The following is a 12,777-nucleotide window of genomic DNA, read 5'->3' on the forward strand; positions in this document are numbered from 1 at the left end:
AGTTAAAAAAGGATTGTTATTATTATTTTTACAAGATTATTTAAATGCTAATATAAGTAACATAAATGTTATTAGTGGAAAAAATGCATGAGAGTAGAAAAATCCCAATTAAATTCTGTAGTAAATAAACCACATGGGAATTATGAAGTATTTGCCACACTAAATCATAGTAAATCAGATAAGCATATTAGAAATGAACACAATTCCAACTTCTTTTAAATAACAGGGCACTTGCTTCCAAAAAGCACAAGAAGACTTCTGTGTAGCTAAACAAGTAAGTACCTCTTAAGTGTTAAATGCTGTTATGCATGCAAATAAAATATAAGTTGCCTTATATTTCACTAAATCTACAAAAACAACATATTTTTTAAACATCCAAAAACATACACTAATTTCATCAGAACAGCAACCAACATTCTGCAACCTCACACATTGCTAGAGATGTGTCACATAGAAGAAAACCATCAATACATCTTAGTCTGAAGTACATCTGAAGTACCACAGCATTTCAGTCAACTATTATTTCTGGTTGCATTTGTAAATTATAGCATCTGTTGTCATAACAGTCTGATACAGAAGAAATAACATAAACTAGAAAAACGTATAATATGCTTAAAGCGTATATCAAGCAGATCTCCGGCACCATTGTGAAAACGATAGCTCAATTGCCTCATTCATGTAACTATTATGTTTTCCTGTTTAATTTGAAATCAAATTTTTAAGGCTTGAAGTAGGAGTTTACAGCAAGTGAACTGATAAACATAGGTCAGGCATAGCGAGAACGAGCCACCATGAATACATCTTAGCCAGAAGGTCAGTGTGTTATTAGTCCCAATTATGCTGAAGTGTAAGAAGCCTTCGTTTTGCAGACAATTATTCACTGCTGAATGAGCACAGACCACTGAACTGAACACTGACTTCTATCACAGACAAAGGCTTGCACAATAATGATCTATTCTGCCAAATTCTATAAGGATTTACTTACTGAAAGCTTTCTTGTTTTCAAGATCACAGATTTCTTTGTTTCAACAAAGAAGTACGAAATATATACAAATACATCATAAATTTTGAGCACTTTTTTCCTAAATATTTATTCTTTGGAAGTTGGCAAGTATAATTGATTCTAAACGTATTTTAAGTAACAGATTTACCTTGGGCATGAGACAAATATTCCTAATACAACACAGGCTAGGCCAAACTGATGAACTCACTATAATTTAAAAATACTTACACAAGCTCTAATTTCTCTTGACATACAGGAATTTATATGAATATAAATCTTAGTATTCAAGTTTTTAGCACTGGGTAGCAATATAGGTGACGGTATGTCTGTTTCCCTAAGAGAATGATGACCACTCCAGGGCTCCTATGCAATGAGCAAAGACCAATAAAGAGGATCAGAGGCTTATTTTTACCTCTACTTTGTAAGTCAGAAAAGCAGCCTGCCATGTCAGCGCCATTCTACAGGCTCTGCTGTCAGCAGATAATACCCATTCCCTTATGTCTCCCTTTAAATACCAAAGAAAAAAGAAGGAAGAAGAGACTCTCAAAGTCATGAGAGATCAGAGAAAGGGGAGCAGGAAGACAAGATGATGGAAATAATCAGTTCTGAATCAACTTGGCAGAGGAATGACTTCAAATGATTTGACTCTTTAACTAATGCAGAATGAAGATTTTTAGGGCACCAAAACAGTTGAACTTCTCATCAGTGCAAAACCACAAAGACTTTGATCTACAAATTCAACATTCTCATATTCTGTCCTCATCTATGACTAGTGGACTTAATCTTGCAAATGAGAAGTTCATTCTTTTTGCACTTTAAGCTAAAATCAATGAAGTCTAAAATGTATTAATTCCATTTAAAAATTAAGTTGATATCTAATACAAAAATACAATAACATAATTTAAAATTCTCTACTCCTCCTTTTTTTAAAACAAACAAACAAAAAAACAAGCTTTGGTCATTTTCCTTTCTATTTCATTTAAATTTGTTCACATTAATTTCCCATCCTTTTCTACAAGATTACTACACTAAGTAAGAAAACTCTTATTTCAGTACACACTGAAATTGGAACATAAGTTCAGTCCCTGTGGATGCTGGGAAAAGCCAATGCAAGTCTTGAACTTTATCATGATAAGCCCTTGGCAGCCACTAATCACAAGATTGTATCTTCACATAAGATAAGGGGAAGATTTTTGGCATGGGAATGAACACACTCACCTAGCTGTTTGCAAAGGCTTGGAACCTGGCAGCCTTTCAGTAAGGTTTCACTCACATAGCTGTTACTGTATACTCTCCAGCTATGGCTGGGAAGTTGATAATCCTTGAGATATGAGGAGAGTTTTGATTTCTGACACAGCATTCCTGAGATAAATGCAGGATCAGAGAGATACTTTGAAATTCCTAGAGACACCCCAGTGGTAAACTGCTACATGAGAATAACTTTTAACAAAGTGTTTTTTTGTTTTTAGGAAAAAAAAGTTAAATGTTAACTCACAGAGCTTGTTCGCTATCACACAATACATTATATTTAAACCTGACACAGAAAGAGAGCATCCCAAAGCCTGTTTTTCCAAACTTTCTTGGATGAACTCTTAGCATTTTTGTGTAGCCCAGAGATGAAAGCTCCTCTTTCCAACTCTGTTAGTTTGCTGGAAAAGATTTTTCTTTCCCAAGTACAACTCCTTCCCAGTACTACGATTAGATATGATGTCATTGTATTTTAAGTAATCGTATTATCTAAAGATACAAGCACTTTCAGGCAGTCATGAAACTTTTCTTCATGCATCATTTTAAACATAAATGTTACACATGCCCAGTTACTGCATCTTCTTGATTAACAGATTTACCACTAGTTAGTAACATGCCTCATCAGAAATAAGTATATTAAGCAGAGTTGCAAGTGTGTCCCTACCAGATTAAAACTAAGGATAAAACTGAAGTACACTTTTGTCTGCCTACCCATACAGACCATGTGAAAACTTAATCCAAGAAACATAGAACAGCTGGCTTAATAAGGTCATGTGCAACTGTTGATGGACCAAATATTTTATTCTAGTTCACAAACTTCTCGTCATTTATTTAGCTTCTCCCATCAGACACAAAAAGTCACGGGAAAGTAACACCCTCATGATGGTTTGAAGCAGTCAAGGTATCTGACTGAACCCCTACAGAACCACCTGCCCTCTGCTCTTCCATTCATAAGCATCTATGCTGCTGCCTTACTGCTTCCCTCAATGCACACTGCAATCCCTTCCCACAAGCCTGTATATGTTTCTTGCCAAACTGCTTTACCTTCAGTGGCAAAGTAATTATGTCTCAAGGTCAAGTAATTTCAGAGTAGCAGTTAGAAATGACTGGCAATTTGGAGAAAGAAAAAGGAGAGAAGAGTCCACCTGGGACTGTGTGTCACTGGAAAGAGGAAATGGCAAAAAAGTAAGTAGTTCCTTACCAAATATACTATTTTCTGTAGTTCAAATTTCTGCCGTTTAACAACTAACCATAAGAATTTCCTGAAGACAAACAGTAGTCACAGATCTAAAACTGTACACTATGTCACATCAACTGCTCACTTACACTAAAGAGCAATGATGGGTATATATAGGGAAGTGCCACAAAAAGCAGGAACAGCAGGGCAGTACAGGTTATTATTTAGTGCCTCTGTTCTCCTTTTTTTAAGACTCTGTCTTCATCTTCCTTTTGCTCCCCAAACGTTTCCTCCTGTTCAGCATTTCAGCAGAACTGTAATATTTACTTTGAGACAAGAGCAAAGGAGCCAAATACTTGCACACACAATTTGTGATCTAGCCAGAAAACAAGCAGCATTCCTTCTCCCATTAGAGAAATGGGGATCTGAACTGTGAAAAAATGTTGCTGCAGATCCACTCACACCACTGGCAAAGTTACAGTTCTTTTTTGTGTCATTGCTAGTTTGAGCAAGACAGTTACAGACTGCAGAGACATTAGAGCCAAAGGATATCCATAAATAAGTAAATACCTTGCTAACAAGGGATCTCCCACATTAGATCCACTGCCAATTTTCAATGACTAAGGCTTTCCTATAGGCAGGTATGCAAATATTAAAAGGATTCTTTCCTTTGTCCTTTATTTCCTTTGCTGTCTTTGGGGAAAGAAATGCAGAAAGAAAATAGTAAAAGACAATGTGCCCTATTATACTTTGGAAAAGATGAGGAGCTAATGAGACTGAGATGTAGGGAATACCAAAATTATCATCAGGAAAGAGAGACTTCAAAAATAAAAGAAATAAAGGGGAGTGGGGGAAAAGTATTTTAAATTCACTGTGAGTATTAAGAAAGATGGATGTCTACTAAAATAAAGCAAAATGGGGGGGGGGGGGGGGGAAGGTTCTAGCTATTATAATAACAAAGCAAATCTAACAGGTTATGAATGTATCTGGTGAATGAAGCCTGGAAGATTTTAAGTAGCACTTTAGGACCACACAGCAGTACAAAGATGTATTTTCATCAATAAATATGAGATTAGCCTATGAGTGGAAGGACACCCAGTTCATTCCTCCATTGTTTTCTATCCATTTGTTAACTAGCCAGTATTCTTTTGCAGGCCCACAGCAAGAGAAACTAGATATAGCTCTGATATCAGTACACATGCCAATCTACACAAGTGAAATTCTTTATCATCCGTTGTACTTCCTGGGTCCTTTAAAACTAACAAAATGTGCAAAGCAAAACATAACTCACGAGGCTTTGAGCCAATTCCTCATTTAGGAAATGTAAAACGTATGGTTCTTTTTCTTCAAACTGGGATACATGTAGTTGGGAAGACAGTGATCTGACTGTCTACTTAAGTGGTTCGTGGCAGTAGTAAACATAACCTAAAAGTTTATTCCTCAGTTATCCTGACATATCACAAATCTGTATCAGTCTTACCTCGCATGTATTTCACGTGTTCTATCTCACATCATTACCATCAATATGAAGAGAGAAAACCACTAGACATCCACAGAGCAATTTCCATATACAAAATAACTTATTATTTTTTATAATATAAAGTACTCTCCTGAAAAAGCCCCAGTCTTTCTCTGAAATTTCTAAAAACTATTTGCTTGAAAAAAGGCATCTAATCTAACAATAACTTTCAAATACACAATTGGAATACAGAAGCATTTCTGAAGTGTTCAGAACACAGTGATCACGAGGGAAAATGATGGGGAGAGAGAGAGAGAATTTCAAGGAGAGTAACAGCTGGTATCCAGCAGAGGATAAAAAAGGTGGCAAAAGTGCTGCAGTTAGGAAAACAGACAAGATTAAACAACAGCTTTCACACTTAAAATCTTTTCTTTTACTCTTGCAATCATTTGTAGGCCATTTCTTGGCACTCTTTCAGTGCTGCTTCTGAGCTATAACATGCATGGGTACAGAAGAGTAAGCTTTTAAAAAGAAGAGACGAATGAGACATGTAGGTTTAATTTAATCACCAATCAGTTTTCATTTCCATAGTATTTTGTAGCATAACATAACATCCCACGAACAGCAGAGTATACTCCAGTACCTTCATGATGAGCCTATGTGATGTCAATTGGCTTCGTCCACAAGTTCTATTTATAAACCAAAGCATCCCGATTATATTAAGTACTACATGACTAGATGTGAGATCTGGTCATGTGAAGCACCAATTTTATGTTCTCTACAGTTAACTTAAGCAATCTAAAATAGATAAAAAATTTTAGAAGTTACATTACCTGTCAAAGGAATGGAACTGTACAGGATGCTCAGCAGCTCCATCACCAAGAACTCCAAGAAAGGCTGGTGGCAGAAGAGTAGGATCAACTGCAGTCCCATCAGCTGCTGTGCTTACTAAGCTTCTCAGGATGTCCTTTACATTAACATTTTTTGCAGCTGGCACAGAAGCTGAAGACTTACTGTCCTCTGCTCCTGTCTCAACTCTGTCCCCCTGAGACTTATTTACTTCCAAGGACAGGGTGCAAAGTACTTCACTGACAGCATCTGGACCTGCACTGACACTAAGTGCTCCTGTTTCAGCAGCACCACCCGAACTGTTTGTTTGCTCTGAAGTTGGTTCCTCTCCAAGACCAGAGTCCCTTCTTTGTACAGATGCTGTACACTCTGACTCTTCAGTGGAAGCTGAAGTAAAAGCACCAAGAGTAGCAGATGGATGTTCCACATCTGTTCAAAGCAAAGTCAGGAAACAAATTTTAAATTCATTATTAGCACAATTGTGTTCACCACATGGCTCCAAGAAAGTAACATCGATAGGTGACAAAGGATATAATGTAGTATTTCTTCTTGCCTACTTAGAGATTTATTATTTTAAATATTTAATATGGAACTTAGAACAGAAAAAATTCTGCTAATTTCTAAGAAGCTTGAAAAGACATAACATCCAAAATTGCAGTGACAAAGAAACAGAAAATACTGACTTAACAGTGAAAGAATGAAAACGAACTGAGTGCTCTGTAGAAGAGCAGAAAGAGAAAGAAAAATACAGTCTTACAGCAAAAACAAAAAGCTGTCAGTCTCTGCTTACACATACTGAACCATAAGCAAAATCATAATGTTTCTGCAACAAGCACTCATGAATACTTACCTTCTTCAGTGAGACTCAAGTACACAGCAATATTAATCTACAGGTGAGGTTGTTCTCAGATCAGGAAGATTCATACAAATACTGAGACATATCAGTTTAATGTTGTTTATCTTAGTGCTTAGAATGCACATATTTCTGTATGACCTGAAGAGGACTTCTACAGAACTTTAAAATGCATAAGTCACATTATTTCATTTAGACAAATAATTAACAGTTCACCTGCAGCAGAAGTTCCATTATTTTCATTCTCTGATTCCTTGAAGGACTGACTGTGGTTTGGTGGTCTTCTTTCATTCTGGGGTTCCAGAATATCTCTGTATTTTGAAACCATGAGTACAGAAATAAAATATACAACTGCCAAGGCCAAGAACTGAGCCTGTTTACTATCCTCCTGTAGAAAAGGGGACACACACAGATTTTCCATTACAATTTCAGTAGCATGCTTATTTTTCTCTGAAGTATGCCCAGTGCTACCATAAACAAACTAAAAGAAAGCTGATATGTCAACAAAGAAAGAACAATATTCTCTATTCACAATCTGGCTTGCCTACAAAGCAATTGTATTCAAGTGGCACTAATCCCTTCATTTTTCTTATATGAATGTGACAATATTGACTAAGGTTGTGTGTTCTGACTACATGCCTAAAATTAGTGCAGAGACTAAGTTCTCTTTATTTACAGGCATTTGCTTTACTATGTTTCCCCACATTTGCCAAGATACCAGCTGTGAAGTACCAGGCAAGTGGACTCAACAAAACTGAAAAAGCATTCATAAATTACTAAATATCAGTGAAGTAAGTAGAATAAATTCCAGAACCCAACTTATGAGTTTGTTTCATCCTCAGAGGGTCTGGATGGCTGTATTGTAGTATGTTTAATTTAGACAAGAAATACAAATATTCATTTGCAATACCGATGTAACTTTCTGAAGAGATTTCAATAAAACCTTAAAAACATTTCCCAATGATTTACGTCAAGTGCCTCCTCAGAGCACTCAAGAACTACCAGTGAAAGAAATGAAAAGACCTACACAGCCAATGACTTAGCCTTAGATTATTTGCTCTAGCCTTTGGTTAAATCGACCAAAGGAAAAACAGTTCTGAACACTTTGGAATCACACGAGAAATTAATAATTTCAGTTTCCAGTGTCCAATGAGTAGGAGAAAGAGGGGTGAGGAAAACCTTTTCATTTACATAAGGTTTCGTGTAACAATCAATTTTGCTCTTTCTTTGAGAGGTTCAAGAAAATAAGTTAAACTGTCAAGTCTGTTCATGCATGATCAGAGAGTGTAGTCCACTACAATGTTGGTAAGGATTAGGAAGAATTTTCTTCCCATATGAGTTTTTGCAGGACAGTTTCCAACTGTACTTAAAATAAAGTTATTGACCAGCAAAGCAACATTAGTCCTTCCTCACCAACTTTTTTCTGTTGCTTTTACAGGACTATTAAAAAAGTTCAGATATCACTAATAGTGGTTAAGTGGAATCCATCCAGGTCTCACCTAAATGTTTTCAAATCATAGCAATCACAATTCTATGCACAGAACACAATTTAAAAAAGCACACACAAATCAAACATAGGCCATTTAGATACAAAAAGAAACAGCTCAAGTAGAAAAAGTGTATCAATTCACATCTATTTGTGAAACAGAAAAACTGGTGGATTAGATGAGCAAAAAAAAACCAAAACTGAATGTGTGTATTTTATTTTTTAAAATAAAAATTAAAAACATAGAACGTATTTACTTTAGATTTAATTATTTAATTGCCACCAGTACGAAAGGTTCACTTCCTATTACTATTCTACATGCTGACATCAAAGTAGGGGTTGAAAGAAGCTTGTTTCAATCAGAAATTGCTGTAAATAGTTCTACCTAAACTATGTTGGATAGCATAAAAATCACTGTTTAAATCATTATACTTGCTAAATACTCAAAATAGTGTTTCAGCATTCCATCTTGTGGCTACTAATGACTTAGAGCCATTGTACTGTAGTTGCATTACAGAGGAGTTTTTTTAGGCCATCAATCTCATTTCTTCAATATCAGCTATAAAGCTGCTGAGATACAGCTTTAGTTATTTTCAGTCAATTCAAGCCATAAAAGCATACACAGAAATGTAGAACATATACACAAACTGGTTCCTCAGAGGGGAAGTAAGGAAATTATAGTTGGTCTCCAATTTGTAATTATCTAGAGTTATTCATTTTTCAAAAAGTATACAAAACCATCTTTCTGATACAAATAGATATATAAACAGTTTGTCTGTGTACAGCACGTGAAAGTATATATCTGTACTAGAAACAACACATTTAATATTTGACAGCCACTTTCACCTCTGTCTGTTTCCAATCCCAAACAATACAACACAGCCCATAGATTTCATGCTTTCTCAGTTACTGTGAGCAGTACTCGGTTTTTGTATAATCAATTCAGTGAGTGTTCAGACAAACAGGTGAACACAGAAGCCTAGCTACAAAGGAAATGACATGACTGGTCACTCACTATATCTCTGAACACTACTGCTCGAAGTCTGTTAATATCCATGTCCTGCAGAAGTCTGTCAAGGTCTCGTATTGGAGAAATTCCACCCGTCACAATGTCCACCGGACTCTGTTCAAAAAACCAAAGGATTCTGTTTTTAAAAGCATTTTACAAAGAATCACTAAATGTTTACAGTTTAGCACTGTACATAATACTACCATAGATCAGATAGGCATTTTGTATTTGAAGGAAAAATCTGGCAAATTCTTCCAACAGAATTATTACACTGTGGGAGGTTAAGCAAGCAAATGTTAAATGTGTGTCTTAGAAAAATCACTTTAGCATTTCCAGTGTTCGCGCTCTTCAGATCAATTAAATTATCAGTGGTATGGTTATGAATTTCAAAAGCTATCCTTCTGCATAGGGTAATAATTATTGACTCCTGTTTTCCTGAATGAGCTCTCATACTTGCCTTTGCTGCAGACCTTCCTGCTCCTATAAACCCCTGCATTGCTTTTTGATTCTTTGCTGTGTCTCCAATTGGCTTCATCTGTGCATGCTGCTGACACTCCAAGCAATTTCTTACTGCTATGGCACATACTTAAAGGAAAAAAAAAAAAAAAAAAAAGTTAAAAATTACCCTGGGAAGTAGTATTGTCTATGTCCCTTACAGAGATGTCTAATAATTTTCCATTTATTAAAGTTTAAGCACATTGATTAAAAAAAATATTTTGCTTCCAGAAATTGTAAATAGTTGCAAAAGAATGCTCAGAATACTTCAATGATTAATACCAAATTATTAGAACAAATAAGTTAGAATTCTAAATTATTAAGTTAGCATTATTACATTCTTTTTTCACTTCTCATTGAAATGTTACCATGCATGCTCTCTCATGGGCTGGGAAAGGTAAAGTAACTAAATTTCATAGACTAGCAAGGAAGATACAGAAGGTACACTAGAGAAACAAATAAGAATAGCTGCTTCACAATGTTCTTGGACTAAATGCTCTTATGTTACATGATACAATCCTTTTTTTTTTTTTTTTTTAGCTTCACATTTGTACCTGTTTTATCTTCTAATGTGATTTTCAAAGGAAAAAAGAACTACCCCACCTCTATACCTGTTTGCATCCCATAAATCTTGTTCTACCTGCACAAAGTTTTAATTGCCTAGAAAGGGAGAGGAAGGCTAGTTACTGTTGATGCTCTGAGCTGCTCTGGCTCTCATGCAAATTAAATTTTTCATTGCAAAGAAATCTTACAGCATGCAACTGGCATGAACACTCTCCTCCTATATTAACCAACTGGATGCATAACAATTCTTATTATCATTTTTAATTAATGATCACTTCAATCCAATCTGAATGGAAGCTACTACAGTTCTGGTTATGCCTACTGATCAGTTTGATCCCTTCTGAAGTAAATATCTCTAGTTTGTATTTGTCCTTCATCTACCAACCACAATATTTAAATCTCTTGTCTAAGGCAGAAGTGTAAAGGTTCATAGATTTATATACAGTGCAAGATTTCTTTTTTCTTAACACTGTAGCATTCTCAGTCTTGACTGCCTGGAGAACTTTGGAAAACAAACTATAATGTTCATTCATGGATAAAATTAAGACCTACATCCACAACCATTAGGCTACCAAATTCACTTCAATCATTTGTTTTATTCAAACTTTTTTGAAGAGGTGCATACGTGTTGGAAAGTGCAGTAATAGTAAAACAGTAAAAGATCCCAAGGCATCTTTGACTAAATCTAATCAATATAAAAAGACAAATTAAATTCAAGCTACCAGTAGTTTATTATTTAATGTTATCAAACTTCTATATTTATTAAGTGGTTTTATTTGCTTACCCAAACGAAGACACTGTCGTAAAATTCCTCCAGATGACATATTTTTCTCAGACTCAATTTCAGTGAAACTAAGAGAGCTTGCAAAAATTAACACATCTACAAGGTTAATTAATCTTTGGAGAAATGTTAAAGAAGCTTCAACCGAAAGTCCTTGAGTGGCCTCAATGTTCTCCAACTCATGCTGCACAGAGAAAAAAAAAGTAAGTAGCATTTACTTATTGACAAAGATGATACTTTGTGCAGATGAAATGAAGACAAACGTATTCTGGAAGTCCATTTACCACCTCAAAGCATTAATTAATGACTGTTCCTAGAATATGATTAATATTGAGTTTTAATTTTATTGCAGACCACTGCAGGATGATGCAGCGAAGTGATGACTTTTTATCTCTTCGAGCAAAGAAGGCAGGCACCCATTTATCTCTGGGAAAACATGGAAGTAGCTAAAGGGAGGAAAGATGCTTGTGGAAATACTCCCCTTTCCCAAAAGAACAGACATAATATTTAATGTGCTATATAAAGGAAAGCATACTCCCCAAGAGAAATATTCAAATAAAAATGAAATCTCTTACTGTAGCAGATGTGGCAGCAGAAAGAAGTGGCAATATGCCACCACAAGCCATGATCATGTTGTCCATCACTTGAGAGATGAGGTGAATTGTATTGTGTACAAATATGACATTGTCACTGCTATTCACAAAGTCCATTACAGTTTTTGTAGAATGACTGTCCAAAAAACAAAAGTAGGTTTCATGAAAATACTTTCAGAAAACAGCTTCATTTTTATAGTATATTAGTTTACAAAAAAATAAATAAATAAATAAACAGTTAGCAAGGGGCAGCAAATATCACCATAAGATTTAACTGATGTTTCTTACTCTAAACCTAAAGCTACATTTCCTTTCAGTTCTTAAACCTCCCCAGATCACAGCCAGCTTATAACATCAAAATGTGTGATTAACCATTATTTGGATAAAGAAGCATTATAGGCTGGTCCATGATCATCTGTTATAGCAAAAGTCACTGTATCAATGCATACAATAAAGTCCCCTGGAGGTACTAACTAAATCCTAACATAAATCTTTGCAAAAACAAAGTACACACTAATACATAAATAAATACTAAAATATGAATAAATAAAAACAGATGTTTGGGCACAGGCAATAAAATAGATTTTTGAGTATGAGTAAACTAACAGATGTGTAGCTTTCCAAGTTAAAGAGCAACTCTGATATAGTTTCAAGGAAATCTCAAGGTAATCATATTCAAAATGCCAGTCTAGATCAGCCAATGGAAAGCACAAATTTACCTTCTCCACATCTGTATATCTGTTTCAATGGAAAAGAGCAAGTCCGTAAGCAAGCGCTGATGCATCAGTGACCACTTAAACTCAGGAATACGGAACACAGTTGATCTAGATTCTCTTCTCTGCCCATCTGATGTAGCAGCTAGCTCTTGTCCTGAAGAATCTTGCTGCCTTGACATCTGAAATCACAATTTTTAGACAGAAAAAATACCCACATATCTGGTTATTGGTTTCCATGGAATACTGAAAAGCATTCAGTGTTTAGACATTGCACAAGTTTAGACTTTGCACATAGTTACAAATAAAAGCTAAAACTAATACACAAAAGCTATTTATTGAATACAACAAACCTACAAACTCATCTACAGCTGCACGACTACACCTGTCAGTCTACGCATACATAAGCAGCAACTCAACCTTACCACAGGAAGAGTATATGTTGCTGTAGAGAGTGTTTTTCCTCCTTTAAGGAAGAATGGTGCAGAATGAAGAGCATCCATTAACAGGTATCTCTGCAGAAGGGAAGTACTCAGATGCATGAATA

General features: G+C 35.5%; 1 protein-coding gene across 7 annotated transcripts in view; it reads right to left on the reverse strand.

Moving 5' to 3' along the window:
• The window catches only part of LRBA (LPS responsive beige-like anchor protein), a 344,265-nt gene that overhangs the window by 268,009 nt on the left and 63,479 nt on the right, over positions 1 to 12,777 (reverse strand). For 4 of the 7 annotated variants that reach the window (XM_085546511.1, XM_085546509.1, XM_085546510.1 and 1 more), the window contains exons 24-31: positions 12,656 to 12,745; positions 12,237 to 12,412; positions 11,500 to 11,653; positions 10,928 to 11,108; positions 9,542 to 9,669; positions 9,091 to 9,198; positions 6,806 to 6,977; positions 5,721 to 6,165 (exon numbers count right to left, since the gene is read on the reverse strand). In XM_085546511.1, coding sequence (XP_085402637.1) covers positions 5,721 to 6,165; positions 6,806 to 6,977; positions 9,091 to 9,198; positions 9,542 to 9,669; positions 10,928 to 11,108; positions 11,500 to 11,653; positions 12,237 to 12,412; positions 12,656 to 12,745 — 1,454 coding nt within the window. Of the gene's footprint in view, positions 1 to 5,720; positions 6,166 to 6,805; positions 6,978 to 9,090; positions 9,199 to 9,541; positions 9,670 to 9,968; positions 10,240 to 10,927; positions 11,109 to 11,499; positions 11,654 to 12,236; positions 12,413 to 12,655; positions 12,746 to 12,777 lie in introns of those variants that run through there. The other 3 variants (XM_085546513.1, XM_085546512.1, XM_085546514.1) reach the window with 2 other exon arrangements.

This window comes from Coturnix japonica, chromosome 4 (assembly GCF_054131305.1).
Source record: "Coturnix japonica strain WE chromosome 4, WE-NBRP24, whole genome shotgun sequence".
Lineage (NCBI taxonomy): Eukaryota > Metazoa > Chordata > Aves > Galliformes > Phasianidae > Coturnix > Coturnix japonica.